Source organism: Populus trichocarpa, chromosome 6, assembly GCF_000002775.5.
Source record: "Populus trichocarpa isolate Nisqually-1 chromosome 6, P.trichocarpa_v4.1, whole genome shotgun sequence".
NCBI lineage: Eukaryota > Viridiplantae > Streptophyta > Magnoliopsida > Malpighiales > Salicaceae > Populus > Populus trichocarpa.
Window position 1 is genome coordinate 6214514 of NC_037290.2, and position 21739 is coordinate 6236252.

At 35.5% G+C, this 21739-nt stretch overlaps 2 protein-coding genes across 5 annotated transcripts; one reads left to right on the top strand and one right to left on the bottom strand.

Annotated features, from left to right (window-relative positions):
* Positions 1-343: 343 nt before the first annotated feature.
* LOC7454916 (transcription initiation factor TFIID subunit 12) lies at positions 344-8575 on the top strand. 3 transcript variants are annotated; one of them, XR_008059390.1, is made up of 8 exons: positions 344-968; positions 1067-1177; positions 1924-2439; positions 3363-3437; positions 4090-4168; positions 4267-4327; positions 4449-4484; positions 8075-8575. XR_008059390.1 is itself a non-coding variant. In XM_024604451.2 (8 exons), the coding sequence occupies exons 1-8, from the start codon at positions 492-494 to the stop codon at positions 8078-8080; spliced, it is 1365 nt and encodes a 454-aa protein (XP_024460219.1). In that variant the 5' UTR covers positions 344-491; the 3' UTR covers positions 8081-8575. The 3 variants fall into 3 exon arrangements, 2 of the variants coding, with proteins under 2 accessions (XP_024460219.1, XP_052309462.1); XM_024604451.2 differs by having other exon boundaries at positions 4263-4327; XM_052453502.1 differs by lacking the exon at positions 8075-8575 and adding an exon at positions 4766-4940 and having other exon boundaries at positions 345-968; positions 4263-4327.
* An 880-nt stretch (positions 8576-9455) lies between these two features.
* Positions 9456-20149, bottom strand: LOC7487249 (uncharacterized). 2 transcript variants are annotated; one of them, XM_024604449.2, is made up of 20 exons: positions 19780-20149; positions 18814-19599; positions 18635-18703; positions 18342-18540; positions 17982-18066; positions 16565-16690; positions 16323-16391; positions 16132-16213; positions 15952-16011; positions 15792-15844; positions 15542-15708; positions 14924-15080; positions 14288-14345; positions 14123-14179; positions 13793-14041; positions 12741-12802; positions 11677-11733; positions 11479-11572; positions 11203-11343; positions 9456-9843 (listed from the first exon to the last, which is right to left on the bottom strand). In XM_024604449.2, exons 2-20 carry the CDS (start codon positions 19549-19551, stop codon positions 9757-9759), a joined length of 2610 nt encoding a protein of 869 aa, XP_024460217.1. In that variant the 5' UTR covers positions 19552-19599; positions 19780-20149; the 3' UTR covers positions 9456-9756. The 2 variants fall into 2 exon arrangements, with proteins under 2 accessions (XP_024460217.1, XP_052309461.1); XM_052453501.1 differs by lacking the exon at positions 16565-16690.
* Between the last annotated feature and the right edge of the window lie 1590 nt (positions 20150-21739).

The window sequence follows — 21739 nt, forward strand, 5'->3', positions numbered from 1 at the left end:
TTTAATATATTAATATTAAAAATAAAAAAATATTATTTTAATATATTTATAAATAAAAATATCTTTTAAAATATTTTTTATCACAATTCTAAACGCTCTTCCTAATCTAATTTATCAATCATCTTATATTCCTTAATAATACCTTATGAAACAAAAAATGTTGTGGGGATGTTTTTTATTTTATTAATATAGATGTTTGGATTAGTTTAAATGTACAAGTTTTAAAATTAACAATTATATAAATTTTATGTAATTCTTAAAAAATTTAAATTTATAATTATAAAAAATAAATTTAAAATCTAAACACTGCTCTCGAAACAAAAAGAGAAGAAAAAAAGCTGTGGGGGATCTGCTTAGATTAAGGTGCGGTCTCGAGGGCCTGCTGCCTAGATTCGAAAGCTATTGAGAATGCCTCCGAAGCCTAATCCAGCAGTCTCATAAATACGTCACCATCCTGTCCGGTGTTTCCACCGATAACATAATTTTTCTTCATGGACCGACCAGCCCCCACCACCTCCACCTCTACTCCCCCCATCACTAAGCAACCTACGGAACCACCACCATCTCAACCACTACCGCAACCGCAACCGCAACCACAACCACAACCACAACCATCCTCCTCCACGGCCTCTCCAAACCCTAATCTTAACCCCAACCCACCCACAAAACCTTCAATATCAGCAGCAACAACAATCACCACCACCCCCAGCAGCACAAGGCCTCAGACAGTGCACAGGCCATGGCAGCACCCCCACCCCCACTCCCAATTCCCGTCTGTTTCTTCGGGCCCTCCTATACCATCCTCCTCCAGCACGACCCCTTCTATTTCTTCGCCACGCGGTGTTGCCCTAGGTGTTCCCGCGCCTTCTCCCGCGTCCTTTTCTTCTTCATTTGGTCACCAGTTTGTTGGATTGAACCGCGCTCCTGTCAACGTGCCTGAGTCCGTAGCCAACACCAGCAACTCGCAGGTGAGAATTTTTTTATTGCAATTTTTGCTTTTACAAAAGGAAAAGAATTGATGTGGTTATTCTATTCATACTCTTGTTGTTGTTTGAGAGATGTGCAGGTGAGGCAAGGGGTGATGGCTTCAATGGCGTCGAATTCTCAAATGCGACCACATCAACAGAGACCTGTTCAATCATCTCTTCGACCACCCACTTCTTCCCCAAATACCCAAGTCAGTACTGGCTTTCCAAATATTTCATCCTGTCTCTTTACACTTGTTTTCTCCCTTTTGTTGTTGGTTTGGTGGATGGGATTTTGATAGCAAATATTAGCAAGTGAAAGAATAGTGTTGATTAAGTATGGTTGCCTTTGATCTTGAAAAAAGTCTCCGAAAATTGAGGGAGATATTGTGTTATTATGTTAATGAATTGCTGCGACTTTTTCATATAAGTTTGCCATATGAATTCATGCATTAGTTAATTCCTCTGTTATGCGTACATACAACAAGTCCCATCGTAGCTGTTTTGAACCATATTTAAATAATTTAACCCAGGCATTTTGTGAAGGAATTGTGTCTATGATACATTGCAGCACCATGTCTGGATAGCTATGGGTAGCCCTAAGTTTTGGAATTACTACTGTGAATTATTTTTATCTTATGTAGCTATTTCTCATACACACTCATGTTGGCTCTAATTCGAAACAGAGATTGCAAAGCTGTGGAAATTGTATTTACCATTTAGAAGTTATGTGCCATGTAAAGTTTTTGAGATTTTTTTTGGATCATTTTAAAACCGTCAGCATTTCCTCTATTGGTTTAATTGACTCATGATGGTGATACATGGTTTCTATTTTTTTGATTCCATGTTCCTGTGACAATTTAACTAGTTCTTAATTGTGCTTTGCTGGATGGTTTTGGTGAAGTTAGGTTTTCCTCTCATCTTAGTTATTTTTGCTAATTTGTTTAGTTTTTTGCAGAATTTCCCAGGGCATGTATTTATAAGATCCACACCAGTAGGTACAGCAGGTTCTCCTGTGCCAAACACATCGCAAAGTTTGCAGTCCCCCAATCAGCTGTGGTTGTCATCTGCATCTCAAGGGAAGCCTCCATTGCCTTCCCCTTCATATAGACCTCAGATGAACTCTCCGTCACTGCAACAAAGGTCACACATTCCACCACAGCATCATTCCCCACCGACAACTTCACAGCAACAGCACATGTCACCTGCACAGCCACAACAACCTTTACAATCCCATCAACAACCAGAGCATTATGGCCAGCAATTTCCACCATCAAGAGTCCAACAATCCTTATCCCCTCTGCAACAAGTTTCAAGGGTTCAAGGTTCAGTAAATCATAAGCCATCTTCCCTAGCAATGTCACATCCTAACACAGTACAACCATTGCCGCAGAATAGTATAGCTAATGCAGAAAGTGATGAATCTGGTAACCGGATTCTTAGCAAAAGAAGCATTCATGAGCTAGTTAGTCAGGTGCCATACCTTTCTCCTTTTAGTATTAGGCCTCCATTTAAAAATCTGTATTTAACCATCATTATTTTAATTTATGAATATATATACCAAGACAAAGGAAGAATTTGGTTCCATTTTAAATGCTTTGACTCAAGTATTCATATTTTGTTTTTAGCATGACCCTTTTCATTTAGTCATTCTTAATAAAAGACCTTCAGTCATTTATTACATCCATGCTACTCCAGAATAATTCACCAAGTGAGGTGAGGGAAATATATTTTTTTTAATTGTTTATTGTAGTGGTTGTGAACAGAATCACAGAGTTACAGATATGCAAGTCCTGGACAAGTATTTGATGAAGCAAAAGCATCCAATTATTTATTTTATGTTGAAATTAGCTTGTGAAATGATGTTTTGAATCATGGTTGTGGTATCGTGGACTCCACTACAGCCATGTTGTCACTGGCTGTCTTGTTGTTAGCTAATGATGGATATAGCCTGGTGTTTCTTATTATGTAGTGGATTGTGCCAGTGTTTAAAAATTATAACCACAGTGCCTTGTTGAAATTTAATTTTTAGCATGCAATTTCATGTGGTTCAATACAACTATTTTGGACATTATGCTTGAATTCTTTAAATGGTGTAAGACAGTCTGTGACTTGAGTTTTGTGTCAGCGGATTAATTTATGGGTTGGTTGTTTTAAAGCATGATATCTTTCACCTAGAGATTGTCTTGTTCATATCTTGTCTAAAGAGGCATCAAAATGACTTTGGTCTCTCCTGACAATTTGACTCCAATGTCGTGTTATTATGTAGAGAAGACCCCAGCTAGTTTGAGACTTACGCTTTGTTTCTGCTGTTGTTTTGTTATCACGTAGAGTTTATCTGCAATTTTTTTTTTGTAATTTCTTTCCTTATTGTGAGTTTTCCTGCTTCCTGTACAGATTGATCCATCAGAGAAGTTCAATCCTGAAGTTGTAGAGATTCTAGCAGATATAGCAGATGAATTTCTTGTGTCTGTGAGTAGTTGAACTTACCCCCCCCCCCCCAAGGACTATTCTGCTTTATAAATAGATGATTTTGTTTGATCGTAATCTTGATTTGTTCCAATTTTTTTAAGACTGCATGGGAATGCATAAGCGGAATTTTCTTCACTAAATATTACTTTATAGGAGCTAAGCTGTGCTCATTCACCAAAACAGTAGGTTGATTGATCAAATGAATGGGATTCAGATTCACCATACAAATCTCGAAAATTCATTTCTTTTGAAGGGCAGTAAACAAATTCATCATCTGAATATTAGGAAAATAATTGTGTTTGCAAGAAAATACTAAAATAGTCCATTTGGAGATTGAAAGAATTGCAATTGATTAGTGAACTTCAAGGTGTTGCCTGAATTTATTAAAGCCATGTACATTGCACAGGTGCTCAAGGTTCTCTTCTCCTTGAATTGTTGAACAAAATTCATAAAAAAAATTCAACTACAATTTTGATGGTAATATATTCAGATTAGTTTTGTTACTCGGAGCTTGGGTTTCAATGGTCTGAACTTTTTTGTCTGAGAGTATTATACTCTACACTCTTTTTGTGATCTTCATTTTGTCAAGCTGTTTTCTTGTTCTTTTTGCAAAGCCATTCCAAATTTATTTGTATTTTTTTTCTTGGTGCAGGTCACAACATTTGGTTGCTCATTGGCCAAGCATCGAAAATCAGATACATTGGAAGCGAAAGACATACTTCTACATCTTGGTTAGTTCTGCTGGATTAGCCATCCAAGGCTTGCGTTGTCATTTGTTTCGTATCCGATGCTAAATCCTAAGTTTTTTCTATGTTTTTTGTGCAGACAGAAACTGGAATATGACACTACCAGGGTTCTGTGGTGATGAGATTAAGAGCTACAGAAAACAAGTAAGCATTTTCACTTGAGTTCACTGACTTGTGGAGTTGTGGTCTGGCACGAGTCACTATTTGGTGCAAACTTTTCTTTCCATCCTTTTCTCTTTGTTGATTTTGCATTGTGAATTTGCAGGTAACAAACGATATCCACAAGGAGCGCCTTGCGGCGGTGAGTTTTGCCCCAAAATCTTCCCATCCAATAGGCATGCATGTCTTGACATATACTTATGACAGCATACATGTCTACATGTGTGTAGGTTTTCAATTATGTATTTTGTTGTTTCCGATATAAATTAATAATGTTATCTTTGATTGCGAGTTAGATAAAGAGGATCCTATAATGTAGCAGTTTTGAAACAGAAATCATTTCATGATAACTTTTTCCCCTTCTGTCTTCCTTATATATACACACACACAAACATACATATTTTCTGTTCTTGGTTATGCCAGATAAAGAAGTCAATATTGACATCTGAGATGGCAAACGCTAAGAACTCTGTGGGACAAGCTGCTGGAAATGCAAAGAGTAGCACGACAAAGACCTTGTCAAATCCCATTGTCTCCCCTAACCTGAAAGTTACATGAGGTGTTTATTGTACTAGCTTTGGCAGCTTTTTTGCTAAAGGTAAGGCCAATAGTTTTAAACTTAACAATACATATATCTTCTCCGCTTGGATCATGCATTCAGTTGAACATGCTTGATGAACGTTTGGGATTGCTTGTAGTAAGACTTGCTTGTTTTATAAATCATGTCACATATCAATGGTTGCATTGCTTGGAGTCCCAGTGGTGGATAAGACATTATTATGAGTATTTTTGCTAACCTAGGTGACTTGAAAAGTCATGAAGTTTAGTCATAACTTTCTGTTGGATCCATGTAGAAATAAGTTGAATGCTTTCTATCTTACATTGCTTTGAGATAGATCAATGCTTAACTTTCTTCTCTCATGTTGCTTTGCGTCTCTGTTTCAAGTTTATACTCTTTATCTTATTATACCATTGTTATAGATTGTTTTGGCATGGTTTATTGCTTCAAGCCAAACTTGTCATTTGGTTTGATATCAATAAATCTAGGTGAAGTTTTGGTAGCATAACACATGATATGTATAGAGTGCCTTGTTGGGCGAGGAATGTTCAATGCTAGGCTGCCCCATGGGTTGGCCTGAGCCCGGGTGATATTTGGTAGGCATGGGCAAGTTCTTTCAGCTTGGGTGATGTTGGGCGGGCCTTAGGCTAGCTTGACCATTTAATTTTAAGAATCACTACTTCCAAGGAATTAATATGGAGATCTGTTCGCTAAAACTCCTCTTTCTTTTTTCAATTGCCCCCTTTTTATTTCAATTTTGTCCTTTTTTTTATCAAATTCATTCTTAAGACTCTTTTTAACAGTTGTCTGGGTGGTTTTTGAATCGTCTAAGTTGACTAGATCACTTTAAGGCAACTCCTAAGCAATTTAGTTTTAAACTTGGGCTAAGTTAAGAGCTGGGCCGAAAGGTTTTTTTTCTATCAATTTCATTATTTTTTTTTCAATTTCATCCTCACACTTTTTATACCGATCGTCTAGGTTGTTTTTGGATCGACCAAGTCAACTGGGTTACGTTAAGGCAACTTATACACAGTTTAATTTTAAACTCGGGCTAGGCATAAAGTTGTTTTCATGTCAATTTCATCATCGAGCTTTTTTTACCGGTTGGCCAGGATGTTTTTGAATCGACCAAGTCATTGAGTCACATTGGGGAACTCCCTATTGGTTTAATTTTAAACCTATACTAGACAAGGAGTTGGATTAGGAGGTTTTAAGGTTGATCCGCTAGGTCGGGTTTAATAAAAATGTCAAAAAGTTTAATATTTTTTATTACATAAAAATAAAAAAATTGATCTTGCCCACAACGAAGCAGGGAACTATAAACTAGTTTCATCTATATACATGTATATGACACCCAAAAACCCTAACACTCTTGGACTGCAACCACCCTACCCTTGCTGATTATGCTAATGAAATATAGCATGCTTTTATTTCTGTCTCCATCTTTTACAATTAGTCATCATCTTCTTTAGTTCTTTCATCATACATTTTATTTAAAAAAAAAAACTTTGAATAGATCATTGTTGGATATGGGTAAACTTGTTCTTATTGTTTTTTTTTTCATGGTGGTGATAGTGGGACATATGCACAGTGGTTCTGTGATTTGAGAAGATGACAGGTTGTAAGCTTATCTTTAGCAAATAATGATAATATAAAATTTTTATATAAAAGTTTCTCTTTGGGGGCTAAAATGTGCCAAGCCAATTACTCATCCCAGTAGTCCTTGAACAAAATTGGGAATTTAATCAGGTCTGTTATTAACTAAACCTAGGTTTCCATCCAATTGATGTCGACTCTAAACATGTGCAAGCTCTCTAACCCTTATGTAGCGAGCATTGATTGGAAGAATTGTGGGTCAACTTTGACTGGTCACCAAAGATTTTTTAGGGTTTTTGGGCAATAAATATAATTAACGTTTTAATTAAATGAATTTATTAGATTTTAAATAATAAATTTTATGGTGTTTGGGAGTAATTGGTAACATTCTATTATTTACTTTCTAGGATCTACTTTGAATAAAGAGATAGATACAAGGAGATATAAATCCTGGTTTGAGATACTTTTATCACTTTTAGTGAATTTTGGATTTTATTCTTTCTCCTACATGTCTCACTTTCTTCAAAGTGAATAAAATGTAGTAATTAATAGGATGCTACTAGTTACTCTCTATGTATCATAATTTTTTCAATTTTAAATTGTCATTTAACTTTCTTATTCTCAAATAAATAATTAGAAAATAGAAAATACAAGAAAATCAAAACATAAGCTGAAAATAGTAATTTTAAATGGTAAGTGTTAAATAAAGTTACTAGTAGTAGTTAGATACAAATAAAAAAGTAAGTACAAATAAGAACCTGACTGCATATATTATCTTTGCTGAGAACAACCAATTGTGAAAAATGAAAGAAATTCAAGCGCACACAAAAGTAGTGATTGGTAAAATTCGACCCCTCTCTAAAACCTAATCCACAAATCCCGTGTCCTGTGATGTGTATCTCCCATGAACAGTACTTCCTTCTCTTTTTACTGTCGCTGCTCTCTTCCTCTTTCTTCTCTTTTGTCCACGTATAATGGTGATTTGTGTTTTTAAATTGCCATGATTGCAACAAGAACACCTTGGAAGATGTTGATTGGAGGGCTAACCACTAACCAAAGTCCCAATAATTATTTGTTAGTGACAAATTGAGTTGAATTTTTTTTTCTCCTGTTATTCTGAATTTTTGATGGAGATTAAGAGAGATTTGTAGTTATTAATAGACATGGTTTTTGGTAGCAAATTCAGTGGATTTAGAGAAGAATGATTTTCTCATGGAGTTCATGGGTTCAAAGGGGGTTTTCTGATTATCAACAGTTGAAAAGGAAGTAGGAGAGGATGGAGGGGAGAGATTGTGTCGGTTTTATGGTTTTTGAAATGAATTAATATTTTTGGACTTTTAATGTACATATGAAACAAAACAGGGTTAAGGTGGCTAAGGGCATTCAAGTAAAATCATAAATGAAAACTCATGTATTTTTCGTGATGAAGGCAAAATCGGATCATATGATATATCAGAGCCACAATACAAAGATATGGATCTGCCTTTCTTTTTACCCATGACATGCAGAGTTCATTGTTTGTTTTGCAGCAGTATCATATTATTGCTATTTATGTCTAACCGATTCTCTTTTTGCAGGTCTAGTTATGGGAAAGATGGATGACAATCACCAAAATCATCCCTGCCTTTATTCAAACAATGCACATGGAATCCTTTCACAGACGGACATGAATAGCGACACCACAAGACCAAGAAAATATAAAATTACCCAGATTAACGACTCAGACAACTGATTCCAAGTTATTGTGGAAGTGGAAGTTGTATTGCATCCGATAACACTCAGTGTAGAGTTTGTGGTATGGAGGTGCTTGCGCAGCTAATGCTAACCAGGTTTCTTTCCATTATCGTTTTTTGTTGCATTACATTAGTTAACAAAGAATCAAAAGCTCTTCTTTTTTATCTGTGGGAATTGTAGGAAGACAATTGAAGTGGTTTCATGATTCCAAGTTTGGGAACCGTAAATGCTATTGCTCCTACAATTAATTGTGTCAGCGGGCCTGTATAAAAAGCTTTGAGCTGAATTCTGTAAAAGATATATGATTGGATTTAGTAAAATGATTGAACCTAAACTTGCATGTATGGAAGTATGTTTTAGGTTGAATCATGCCCAGGGTTCTGCTTCCCTCCAAATTCATGCTCCTTCATTTTCCTTAAGTGGTTGGATAGATGTGTGACGCCTCAATTAAAATAAACTTCAATACGATACATATTATGTTTAGCTTCTCAGCCTACTACTTGAATTTTGAAATTACCCTAAAGAATGAAAATTCTCTCCAACAAATCTGTTTTTGGGGAGGACCAACATATTGGTTCATTGCTTTGAAATTAACAGAAGGCTGCTTTGGAATTGATTTGGATGCACTTGTGTTTTGATGTTATTTCTACATTTTCGATCCATTCTTTGGACCAGTTGTGATTGTCTTGATGGCCTGGGTCGCCAATAATCATGAATGATTTTGGGAAAATCTCCATGATTTTGTCTTAGTCTTGGGAAAATCTTGTACTAGGTTATTTCTAATTCATTCTTGGTTTCTTTAAACTCTGGCCTTGTTCGTTCAACTTATTTGCGACAGTCTCAATAGCACCATGAAAACGATCTGTCTCGTGCTAGTCGAAGGTTCCTCTGCACGCAAGGCGTCGAAAAGAATATGGAGGCCAGCCTACAATTAATGAGTGCTTAATCTTGTCTGCGGGCTCATTATTCTTTGTTATTCCATTTCTTTTTTGTGCTTGCTAAGTTCTCTGATTTATTATGCCTTAAGTGCTGAAGCGTAGTGAAGGTGTTCCATTCGATATTAGCAAGTTAGCACTTGGGCAACGCCTGTGTTCCTCCAAACATGCAATGCTGCTCTCCCTAGGAAACCGAAGGCCTCCGTGTTGCTTAGGCTGGGGACACACCGCGGCATCCTGCTTCTGTATGTACCGTTGAGGTTCAAAAGCGATTTCTGAACGCAGCCACGACCAATAAATCCAAAGTCTTAAACAACGAGTATGATGAATATTACAGAGAATAATAATAAAAAAAAAAAACCCTACAATTTTTATGGATTTCTTGCAGCATGCATGCATGATAAAAGGTCAGCACGCACTCATCTCTTCACCTCCTTCACCTTCAATTCTAGTTTCTACGAGAAAACAATTGCAGGCTGCTGGCAAAAAAACAAAAATAGCAGCAATATTACATGTAAAGAGAAATTCTTGTGGAAGAATAAGCCTAGAGTTCTATAAATTTGATTAAGTTTCTTGGGGCACCAAAGCTGCTAATCAATTATCCGTGGGACTTCCTTCTCGAGCATGGATGTTCCCTTGAAAATCGTCAGCTGAAACTCCCTTGTATACTTCAACAACTGAACAGAGAGACGTTTTATAGATGTTACTATTTCCTGCAACAATAGTTCTCATCTAAACAAAGAACATCCAACGCCAAAAAGTCCAACCAAAGTTCCATTGCTTCTATTTATTTGACAAAATCTATACTGCAAGTTAGAGTTTGTGGCAGAACTTCTGTTGATCTACGGTAATGTTAAGACTATCGATCTTTTTAAAATAAAATACCCAAGGACTTGGTGCAGAGGGGACAAAAATAGTTTGAACAATGTTTTGCAAGGCAGACACACACCATCCTCTGGGGAGATGATGCCTGCACTTGCCCTACGTTATAACAGCACACCCGCTATCCATTTTTCTCCAAATTTACACAAAAAAGTACTGGTTGTTATTTCTTTTAAATATATATATTGCTCTTTTTGAGAGAGAACGTTAAGAACCATCTCCATATCACTTTCATCTTTTCATTTCTGAGCATTTTGTGACTGAGTTTCAACTTCCAAATATTCTAAAATAACTATATTAATGGAAGAACTGGATAATGTAGAAGAAAATTTTAGCAGGAAAAGAATCTATAATAGTGGGTATACAAGTGAATTTGATTAAAATTTCCCAATTAATCACAGCTCATCTCAAAATCCCCAAAGACCCGCTTTCTCTCAAACGCTCTCTTCTCCCTCACTATTTTTCCCCCCATCCAAAGCCGTTTGCTGCTTGATCTTGCTGGAGATCATAGCTCAAAGAACTGCAACCTAAAAAAAGAACTTTTACCTATCGCACTAATAGTCAGATTCATGGTGGGGAAAATTGTTTATTTTGCCACAGTAGTTGCGACCGGCTTCACAGAGGTTGGGCTTTTTGGAGTCTAGCTGTCAGGCTATGACTTGTGAGTGAGGAGAGGACTAGAGTTTTAGACTCCTTGGTTTTGGGTTTTCTAGATGGTTTTGCAAGAGTGGTGTTCAAGTGTAAAGGGAAAAGAATGTTTCGCAGCATGTATTTTGGAAGAATAATGTTTTTGGTGTCATGCAGTTTTTGGAAGAATGACTTGTTTTAAAACAGGGAAATTAAGACGGTAAGTAGAAAGATCAGCTAGAATTTCAACAAGGAAAAAATCATCAATTTGAAAAATAATGGATAGTGAGAGGGCCTTTATAACATGAAAGGAGTGCAGATATCACCTCCCCTCCCCATCCTCTTCCTTCTTCCTCTTCTTTATAAAGTTATCCAATGCATTTCATGCACAAACAATTTTTTCTGTTATGACCAAAACAAGGAAGCTCGCTATTTTCTCAATTTTTATGAGCATTTCATCGCTTTATTGATTCATAAAAAGAACTATAAATTTGACCATTCATTAAAGAACAAAAGACAAAACTTACTTGTCCCTCACTCATCTTTCTGAAGCCAAATCTTCTTGTCCAGATTGATTCTGCTTCCTCAGCAGCTGGGAGCACCAGTTGTTCCACATTCAGGGAGCACAATAACCTCTCAATGCACGAGAATAATGCTTGGAAATAACCCTAAAAGAGATTTACAAAATTAAGTTCGAAGGTTATTCATCAGAAGGCTGAACCTTATAAAAAAAATGCACGGGGGAGTAAAAATTAAAAGCTGAACTCCAGCATCCCATCCAAATTCCAACATTAGACACTCACTTTCCCTTGATGCTCTCTGTTTGTGGCCACTAAAGGAAGCTCGGCAACCTCCCTACCGAAAATCCTAAGAAGACCAGCAGACACAACAACATGCCTGTGGATGCATCAAACCGCAACAATTACATAAAAAAATCACCAATGGATTGAAAAGGAAGTTAAAAGCTGAAAAAAACCAACATTTCATGAAATGCAATGTACCTTACAGTCAAAAGCACACAATACATGCCCCCAAATTCCTGGCCAGATATATTTCTCCTGCATAAAGTTAAAGAGAGAATTTTAAAGTTCTGAAAGTCCTGAGAAATTACAGAAATCAGAGACAGACAACAGAACCAGCAATTGATGCTGCTAAACTAAGCATGTAAATTCTCTTCAGAATGTGCTCATCTCTTAATACTCTAGTTGGTTGAAAGAAAAGAGATTGAGAAGTAAAGACAGAAGGATAGAACATCAGTCTTCTACCGGTGTAACATGGGAACAATTGAAAATGAGAATCCTTTGTTCCAATCCCTTCATTATCATGAATTAAAATTTAGGGCCCAAAAAGAAGGGAGAGATTTTATCATCTCTCTTGTTCGCCAAACTTTCATCCAACCAAATTATCCTTTGTAACCCAGAATGCGATAGCACATGTCAAGTGAGAATAACTTTCACTCTCTAGAGCGCCTACTTTTTGGCGATTGGCATATGTGTGCTTTAAAGGAGACAGACCAACAGAAGGATAAAACAATTGCACCTTCATAATTCAAAACCATAAACATTTCCAAAAGTGATATAGAAGATAAATTAAACTCTTAGCAAAGAAGAATATTAATAATTAGCCTTAAATTTTGATGAGATAGAATTATCATGATTTGAAAACCATGACTGATTAATTTCACATTTAAGATGGTAATTCATACCACACAACATAAGGATAGTGAAAAACACAGTAAGAGTTAATGTTAATACGCAAAAATAAGTTTATTAATTTCCATCCAATTGGTAGAAATCACCTATTAGGCTTTTTCCCATAGGACAAGGCTCAAGGTCAGAGAGTGCAAATAAGTTAATCCACATCCAATATGCTAAAGCAAAAGGACTAAAGGGAATGCGGATCCAAATCCATACAGCCACATGTTTTGGTTTCATATGAAACATGCAAATCAAATTGAGGTGTGAAACAAAAGCATGGCTACTTTTACCGCATACAATCTGAATGCAGGAGCAAATACAGAATTGTTAAGACTAAAATGTACAAGCAGAAAAAAGGTACAACGTACCCATAGACCATAACAGGAATCAGATCACGGCCAGTTTTTGCAACAATAGGATCAAAACACTCCTGTTGAAAGGAAAAGTGAGCATAATCAGTAACACTACACACATCTACGAAGACTACTCATGCATGTTCATTCTTACACATAGCACCCAAAGAAGAAAAGCTTTAACTTGCATAAGGCATCAGGTGACAAACCCAACTCAATGGCTTAAAAATATTTGTTTACCCTCGAGCATTTGAAGTAACAACATGAACATCAAAACCATGCCAGGCCCTTACCCCCCTTTGACCTCAGCTAATTCCTAACAAACACAATTCCTATCCTTTTACAGGTAAGGACCTATCTAATTGTCCTATCATCTTCATCATCCTTCACATTGCAAGATTTAAATTATTAGTTTTTCTCAAGGTGGACAGCATTAGTTCCTCTTCTTTTCCCTTTTTCTATTGATAGTGGAGAGCTAATGATTCACATGAGCTTTGAAAGGATTTTCATTAGGTAACATTCAGCATTTTCTAAATGCTCTTTTGTTTGATATTTATATTTAGAAGGTTCCTTGTCCATTTTGTAATCGACTCAGTGCTCAATTCAACTCATCTAGACCAAGACTCAATTCCAAACTAGCTGGGGCAGACTTCAAGGATCCACTCCCCCTTTCGTCCATTTTGTTCTGTTATGAGCTAAACACTTAATAAAATGAAGCGGACTCTCCCCATGAATTAAGTGCACACAATGCATTTTTCTTCCTCTGTAAAAGTGAAAAAATATGCAGATTACTTTTTCTCTTTTGCAGAGATGAGAAAAGGAAATAAATAGTAAAACACAACTTATTTTTTCACATCCCAAACTAAAATTTCTCGCATTAATATCTACCTCAACCTCCAGTTTTTATCATTTCAATAAATGTACCCAGGAAAAAAGACATCCAAAAAATGATATTGAAAATGAAAAAAGAATAAATTAAAGGCAAATTCACCCAGTTCTCTGCATAATAGCTGCTTGTGTTAGTGGGAAAAGGAAGCAGAAATCCAAGAAGGCACACAAGAACTTACTCGAAAAATTGCAGCAGCCCCTGAAAGCAATGAAAGATCTTCTCGGTTGCGACTCTTTCCCATCAGAATTTGCCACTGCACATCATATGCAGCTTCATCAACAAGTAGCCCTTTCTCGACATGCTTTCTATTTATGATATTTAACAGCGAAGCGGGAATTGTCTGCACTCCAGTAGAAACAGAATTCCGGAGAGCTACATAGATATTATTGCAGTCTTGACAGCAGAACCAATTATCTTTGGGGATTTCCTATGGTGAAATATTCAAGAAAAAATAGTAAATACTCCTGGAAGATCATAAACACAAACTGTTTTGAGATAGTGGACTTACTTTTAGATCACATAGTCCACTTTCCCGCAAGCAACCAACATGAAATTCCTTTTCGCACTGAAAGAGAGCATAACAGTAAGACATCTATAGTAAGAAATAGGAAAATTAAATATATGAAGTGAATCCTAGCCCAAGTGCTAGGATAAGAAAAAAAATTAAGCATACTTGGTCACAAAGGATAACTGTTCGGTCATCAAATGTATCGCCACTAAAATCATGGGCCCTGATAAACATAAGAAAAGCACATATAAAGATTATAGGAACCAAAAGCAAAATTTGATGAATGACTAAATTGAACTAAACAAGCAAAGACTAAGGAAAACTCAAAAACAAATCTGTGTTCATTGACCGGTAGGAAACCATTTTACAAAAAGCACTTGAGGCTTGAAGCTCTTGGTTGCTAGGAATTCTATATTAATGGAAGTATTAACTAATCTATTACTCTACAAAAGTTCTGTAATCCTTAATAACTAATTAATTCCATCTCCGCTAATCAGCTGCTATTGTGAATTTCTTATTTCATCAGTAACACGAAAGGTATAATCAACCATATAACTTATTGCTCAGTAATCTTGACTTAGTGTATGAAAATTTAAGCAAGGACATTCTGAGCTCGTAAAATACAGACCTTACAAAGACCATGATGCATTTTAAAAGTTAAAAAATTACACCCTTGGTGATATAATCACAGGAGTGACAAAGGTCACTGGCCAATTTTATACTATCAAGTTCTTTTCCTAAAAAAATGACTTCCTTCTATTTGCTAGGGTAAAATCTATTAGAAATTTCAAGAGATTTAACCTGCAAACAGCACAACCACCAACATCATATTCTGGAGTTTTAACAACTCGAGTCAGCCGGATGACAATAGGTCTTGCAAAATTGCCTCCGTGGCCAAGTTTATTGCAATTTGGACAATGCCAAGCACCTTCAGGAGTATCATGTAAATCCAAACATGCTGCAGCACAAACAAATACAAGATGAAATGGAGAAGTATTCATAAAAAAAAGGTAAACTTCAATAATTATAAATCACAATGCACTCTATTTAAATTGGGAAACCACTGATATAGGACCAAGAGAGTAATCTTTTTTTTTCCACCGGCGAATATTCAAGAGCAGAAAAAACAGTTTGTCTGTCATGGAACTTGAGAAAAAATGCACCAGCAGAAAGAGATATGGGCTTAGACAGTATGACAAGTAAAAGCAGCCCAACCCACCTAGCATGGAGAAGAGATTCTTATATTATGACAATTTAAGCATGCAGAATGAATTTGAAGGCAGTATTTCAGAAGATGGAAAATGCAGGGGAAAGAAATAACAAGAAACAAGTCTCGTGAGTAGAAGCAAATGAAATGTTTATAAACTATACAACTGAAAGCAAGTAGAAAACAAAGCTCTGAGTAGTGAAGAGAACCACCTGCATGAAAAGCACGAGGGCAACTCTGACAAAACATTAGATCCCCTCCATCTCCACATTCTGCACACATATCATCACCAATACCTGTGGTAATGTTTTGTCCATTTGCCAACGAAATAGCTATATCATGGAGGGTCAGTCCATTAGAAGTATAAATGTGACGGTAGCTGCAAAAGATAACACTTGATTAAGAATAAGAAAGAAATCAATTAACCAGGGAAAGGTCCAACTACTTTTAAAGGCTACTCACGGTTGACGCCTGGCAGACATTCCAGCATGAGACTCAAACTGTGAAGGGCTAATCTGTCACCAATAAATTAAGGGAGCAATAATGAGTGGGATAATGAGAGGGCTGCGACCATCACATGCAGCTCCAGATATGATGTTATTATACAGCATAGTAATCTTACCTCTACTTCACAACAACTACAGACAATACCATTACCCTGCTTGTAACCCCCTAGTATTTTCTGAAAAAAAAAACCACTTAATTATTACCAAAACCATGTGTCAATATCAACATTCACTGGTGTTGTGTTTGCGTGTGTGTGCGCACGCGCGCATGCATGCCTTTTTACCAAACTGCTCACCTGCCCTTTGACATAGTAAGCCAATTCGGTCCCATCTGGAAGACCATTCGGCATAAAGAGTAACCTGTGAAGATCATTATCCCTGCCAAAATATAGAAAGAATACCATGTTAAAAAATTTAAGAAAAGATAAAATCCCAACAACATGAGTAGGTTTCAATAAACAGACATGAGAATAGACCAAAAGCACACCTCTTCCTGACACCACTCTCAGCTGTTTTCTTTTGCTTCGTAGCAGAGCCAGGGAAGTAAAGGCTAGGCCTGCAAAAAAAAAAAATGTAATGCCAGTGACCAAGACAGAAGAACCCAACACCATTTTTGTTTATGGATATAGTGAAGAGAAATTAAGGTGGATCCATCAATTTTTACTAGATCCTCAACAGAATAAAGCAACAAGCAAAGCAAATGATTAGTGAGACTGAGAGATAGGAAACCTCTTCGATGTTTGCTTATTCACGCCTGAAGTCTCCATATACATTTGCTGGCTGACAAAGTTGTTATTATACAAAAAGGAGCTTGAAATTGGGCAAAAGCTTTCTTTCAAAGCTTGACTAGCGTAGCTGCAAGTTTTAACACAGCATTATCTTTGGCCAGAAACTGATAAATTGAATTGTAATTGTGATTAACCATAAGAGTGTGAGTAGTCAACACGCTTTCAGGAATAAGAATGGAAGCTTTAGGCTAAATGCTCAGTGTACATGCTTAATTTATACAGAACTGAAACAGTATTATAAGATCAAAGATCATGAAAATTTGTCTTGAAATGTCCTCTAATAGTTAGTTAGGCATTGAACAATGACAATTGAGGATGAGCAGTTTAGCTGCCTATCTGCATTTTCAATGAAACTCTCCAGTTTAGCCATTTAAGTTCAAAACTGAGTCAAAATTCTGTCACGGAGGAAAAGAGCAGGGGGAGGGGTGTGTGATAAGGGTATGGGTTGCACATATTCATGTTTCTATTGAAGATCCATAACTCAATAACAAGTATACGAAAAAACAATAAAGAAAACACAAATCCAGCAAATTAAGAATATGCAAATAACTGAAGATTCACAGAAAGCATGAAAGCGAGCAAAAAAAGGAAAAATACACAGATGAAGATGATTCTCTAAGCCATAATAAGCAGGAATAGTTTTACCCAAAAGATGGATCAAAAAAGGAACAAACAATCAACAATTTGTACACAAGGACAGTGAGGAAAATGCGCCAAAAAAGCTGAAAACCTTAATCTGAACTCACAAAGTACGTAATAAATAAGAATAAATGGGGAGTAAATAGTATGCTAGAATTGTGAGAATCAGAGGGAGAAGAGTTAAGAATGATGTTGTATAATGTTTTACCTCTGTGACTTTGCCACAGTAAGCAAAGTTTAGATCTGTCTAGAGATACTCAAAAGAGTAGAATACTTATATAGAGAGGTTTACAGAGAAGAGCACAGGATATGTATTGCTTTTTACACCACAGTTACCAACAATAACACACAACGAGTGAAAGATATGGCTTGTCTTTTACATCTATGTCATAGAGAATTACCCAGAGGCATCACGTTTCCAAGTTTTAGGAAACAAACGGAACAATCTTCTATATTGAAGAACAGCTTTACCAACTCTTATCCAGGTCAAACACACCAACAATGCCCAAAAATTCATACATGCACTTAAGGAATCAGTGCAGGCATTAAGAAACACGGACACGTGCCCAAATGAATTGGCAAAAGGAGTGGAAAAAAATAACAAGGAACAGAGATAATTGTTCTAACAAGGTCAAAACAAACATGGAAGTTACAGAGGTTGTTCTTTTTATTATTATTATTATTATTATTATTATTATTATTATTATTATTATTATTACCTTACATGAGAATGAGGCAAACAAGGCAGTTCGCTGTGACATTTTTTATCTGCTCCAACAAGTGCATTGCTTTGATTAAGACTAGCTGCATGCCACATTAAACATAAGTCAAATTGGCATAATGTATACATGGCTCTCTTCAGTTAAAATCCATACATGGGTAGTTAGGTAAATATAATGCAACTACGGTGTTTTTTTTCCTGTTGTTTTTTTTTACTACGTTAGCTTGGTTGCATTATAAAGATGCATCGCATCAAAAATCACTTATCTTTTTCATCGCATGTATTCATTTTGGTACCAAGTCAAACCAAAATGTCTCAAAAGGGCAATAAAATGAATAGCAAATAAAGCATATATCACCTTTCCAAACCCGGAAGAACTCCTCATTGATAGATGAACCAGCCACGTCTTTTATGACTCCATCTATCATGCTGAGTGGAGCCGTTTTTAGTTCTTGAATAATGCTATAAATTGGTTTCCCATTCTCCAAGTATATGTGATTGTTTGGATGTCTAGTTTTAGCACCAGCATGCTGCTCAAATTCATATGCACTAAGGACCTGCTTGCATTTATTCAGTCACCCTGTTAGCAAAATTACATATGAAGGGGGAGCCCCACACATCAGGAATGTTAACTACAAGAGAACAACTTACTTTGGAGAAATTACATGACGAACAGCCACACAAATATCCACCGCCGTCTATAATTCCATCAAGCTCTCGCTGGCAAACCATTTAATTTAAAAAACATGAGACTCCTAAAGCTATTCAAGACAGTTACTTGGACGGGAATTAGAAGCAAACTGGGAACAATAAATATCAGCCGAGATTACCTCTGAAGAAAAACAAATATACTTGACTCGAGCCCTATCGAGAATACCAGTTGCTAACAACTTTTTGACATTCGTAGGGTAGTTGTTGGGAACGACCTTCTTAGACATGTTCAACTCCATATATCTTTCTCTGGTCTGAGGCATTTCTGTGCAGGAATTAACCCAAACAGAGTGGTTCCTTGGATAATAATCCCCATTACGATGATACAGCAGTCCTTGATCAATTCCACCATGTAGAGGGTGAGGCGAAATTTTGGTATCATAATCCTCTTTTCTTTTGCTGAACTTAAAAGTAATCTTCCTAACTCCCGTGGTACTAGCATGCTCAGGAATCTCCAACACAACAGGAGACATAGAGACAGAATCACAAGTATCATTTCGAGGACTTTGATTGGAGGTGTTATCTTCACTGCTGCTACCACCTCCTTCCTGGCTCACAGTCAGAGTCTCCTCTGAAGAGGGGCACGCATTCGTAGGCGATTCTTCAGAGATATCATGGGATGATGATCCGTTGCCTTTAGGAGAAACTAGTGTTATTACAGGATTCGAAACTTCAGATTTTGTGTCGTCGTTTGAAGCTTCTTCTTGTTTTGCTTGTTTCTTGTTAGGAAATAATTCCCCGGTCTCATTCTCATTCACCGGAAATGGATTACGCTCTCTCTTCAAATCACCTTTTGCAGCTACCATACTCACATCTGCTGCTGCTGCTGCTGCTGCTGATATATCCACATAAACCATAGCATGAAAAAAACTAATTCAATTTATTTGAATCGAATTAGCCACCACCTAAACAAAACAAAACAATTACCATAATTAAATTTCAAAAAAAATAATAATACAATGAATGCCCAAACAACCAAAACGAAAAAGAAAGGCATTGCCACTGCCATAATAGGAGTGATATTCATATTAATAATATTAAATCCAAATAAAAACCCCGTAAGCTCCAGTAGCAAGACAGCCCACCTCGCCTCTATTGTAAGAATAAGCCCTCCAATTCGAATCTTGAAATTGGATTCAAGATTCAAGAAAACACACACGCGTTGCTTGCTGCTGGATTTCAGATCTAAAATGGAAGGAAGCTAGGGGTATGAATCAATCAATCAAACAGACAGGAATTTTAATTGAAGATGATTGGTTTACTTTACGTAGGGTTTAGTTTACTTTTAATTTGATCGAAAATACAGCGGGAACGTGGAGAGCGGCAAAAGAAAAAGAAGAAGAAGAAGAAATACAGAGGAGAGGAGAGGAGAGGAGAGGAGAGAGACAACTTCCTTTTTCGGTTCGCGGTCTAGATTTATCTGGTTTCCTTTTGTTTTTAAGTTTTCTAACACACAGGGATATATATATATATATATATATATATATATATATAAAGAGAGAGAGAGAGAGAGAGAGAGACCTTTTACTTCTCTATTTCTTGATATCAAATTTCATTAAAGAATAAAATAAAACACTGCAATAAATTTAAAGGAAAAGCTGTTGTTGATGATATGATGTAATGGGTGACAACGTAAAAGGGAATCCTTTAATTTATCCTTATATTTTGATTTCTAAATTATTATTTTTAATATGTCTTTCCTTTCTTTCTTTCTTTCTTTCTTTCTTTCTTTTTTAATCCAAACTAATATAGAAATAACATTATATATTATTATTTAGAAAATAACTAGGTGTGTACCGTAAGATTATTTTTTTATTGTGTAAAAAATAATGTTTAAGTGCGGAAAATATATTTAAAAAAAAATAAATGTGTTATTCGAGTTATAAACTTATTGGTTAAATAAATTGATTTTATTTAAATTAAATTAAATAATAATAAAACAATGACAATAGATAAATAAATTTTTAAGAAAGAAATTATCACATTAATCAAAAAAAATTTCAAAATTAGATAAATAATGTTGCTCAATTCTCAATTTATTAAATATAAAAAAATAAAATAAGGTAAAAATACCAAAAAAAATTAGATTTGATCAACTCAATTTAACTTGACAAATATACAACCATAGTAATCAAGGTTGAGCCAACCTAAATTATCGTACCAAATATAAGATCCAAATCATTAGATTGTGATAGCTAAAAAAAAATCACAAAACTCATTTTTTAAATAATAATAATAAATTTGTTTTAATTTTTTAAATTCATAACCCATGTTATTAGATCTAATACATTATATCTAGAAAAATTATAAAATTTAATTCTTAATCATATTTTTTTATGAAAAAAATAATAATTTCGTTGTATCACTTTATAATAAAATAGATCAGGGTATATAATGAAATACCAAAAGCTCTTAGTTTTTTTATAATATAAATATACATCTCGATCGAGTTCAACAATTACCTATAAATAAGTTAATTATTTAAAAAAAAAATCACCCCTTTAGGTTAGTTTAATTACATCAGGATGGAATTAAATTATCATTCCAATATTTATATTTGGAAGACACGAGACGGAAGCCCACTGGATAAACAAGTGGGACCTTTTATTTAACTAAAACCAATTTCGTTAACAACTATTCCGCGCGCATTTTACCACGTGGCTTGATCTTACGGACATCGAGTGGGAGGGCACAAACATGGAGTTGGTTGGTGGATCTTGTATAGCTGTCGTAGACTGTGGCATTGACACGTGTCTATGATGTGTTATAATTTGGGATAATTTCTTTTATAAACTATTTTTCTATTAAAAAAATTCATCAAAATATTTTTATACCTGTAGAATTTAAAATAGAATTTCCATACCAAAAATCTCAATATCTAACTCATTTCTTCATATAAAAACTTTATTTTAGAATTTTATAAATACAAAAATACTATTAATGGTTTGGATGGAAATCATCTAAATGTTTTTATATTTGATATTATACTTACATTTATAATTTTTATATAATAAAAATTGTAATGTATCTATATAACATATAATT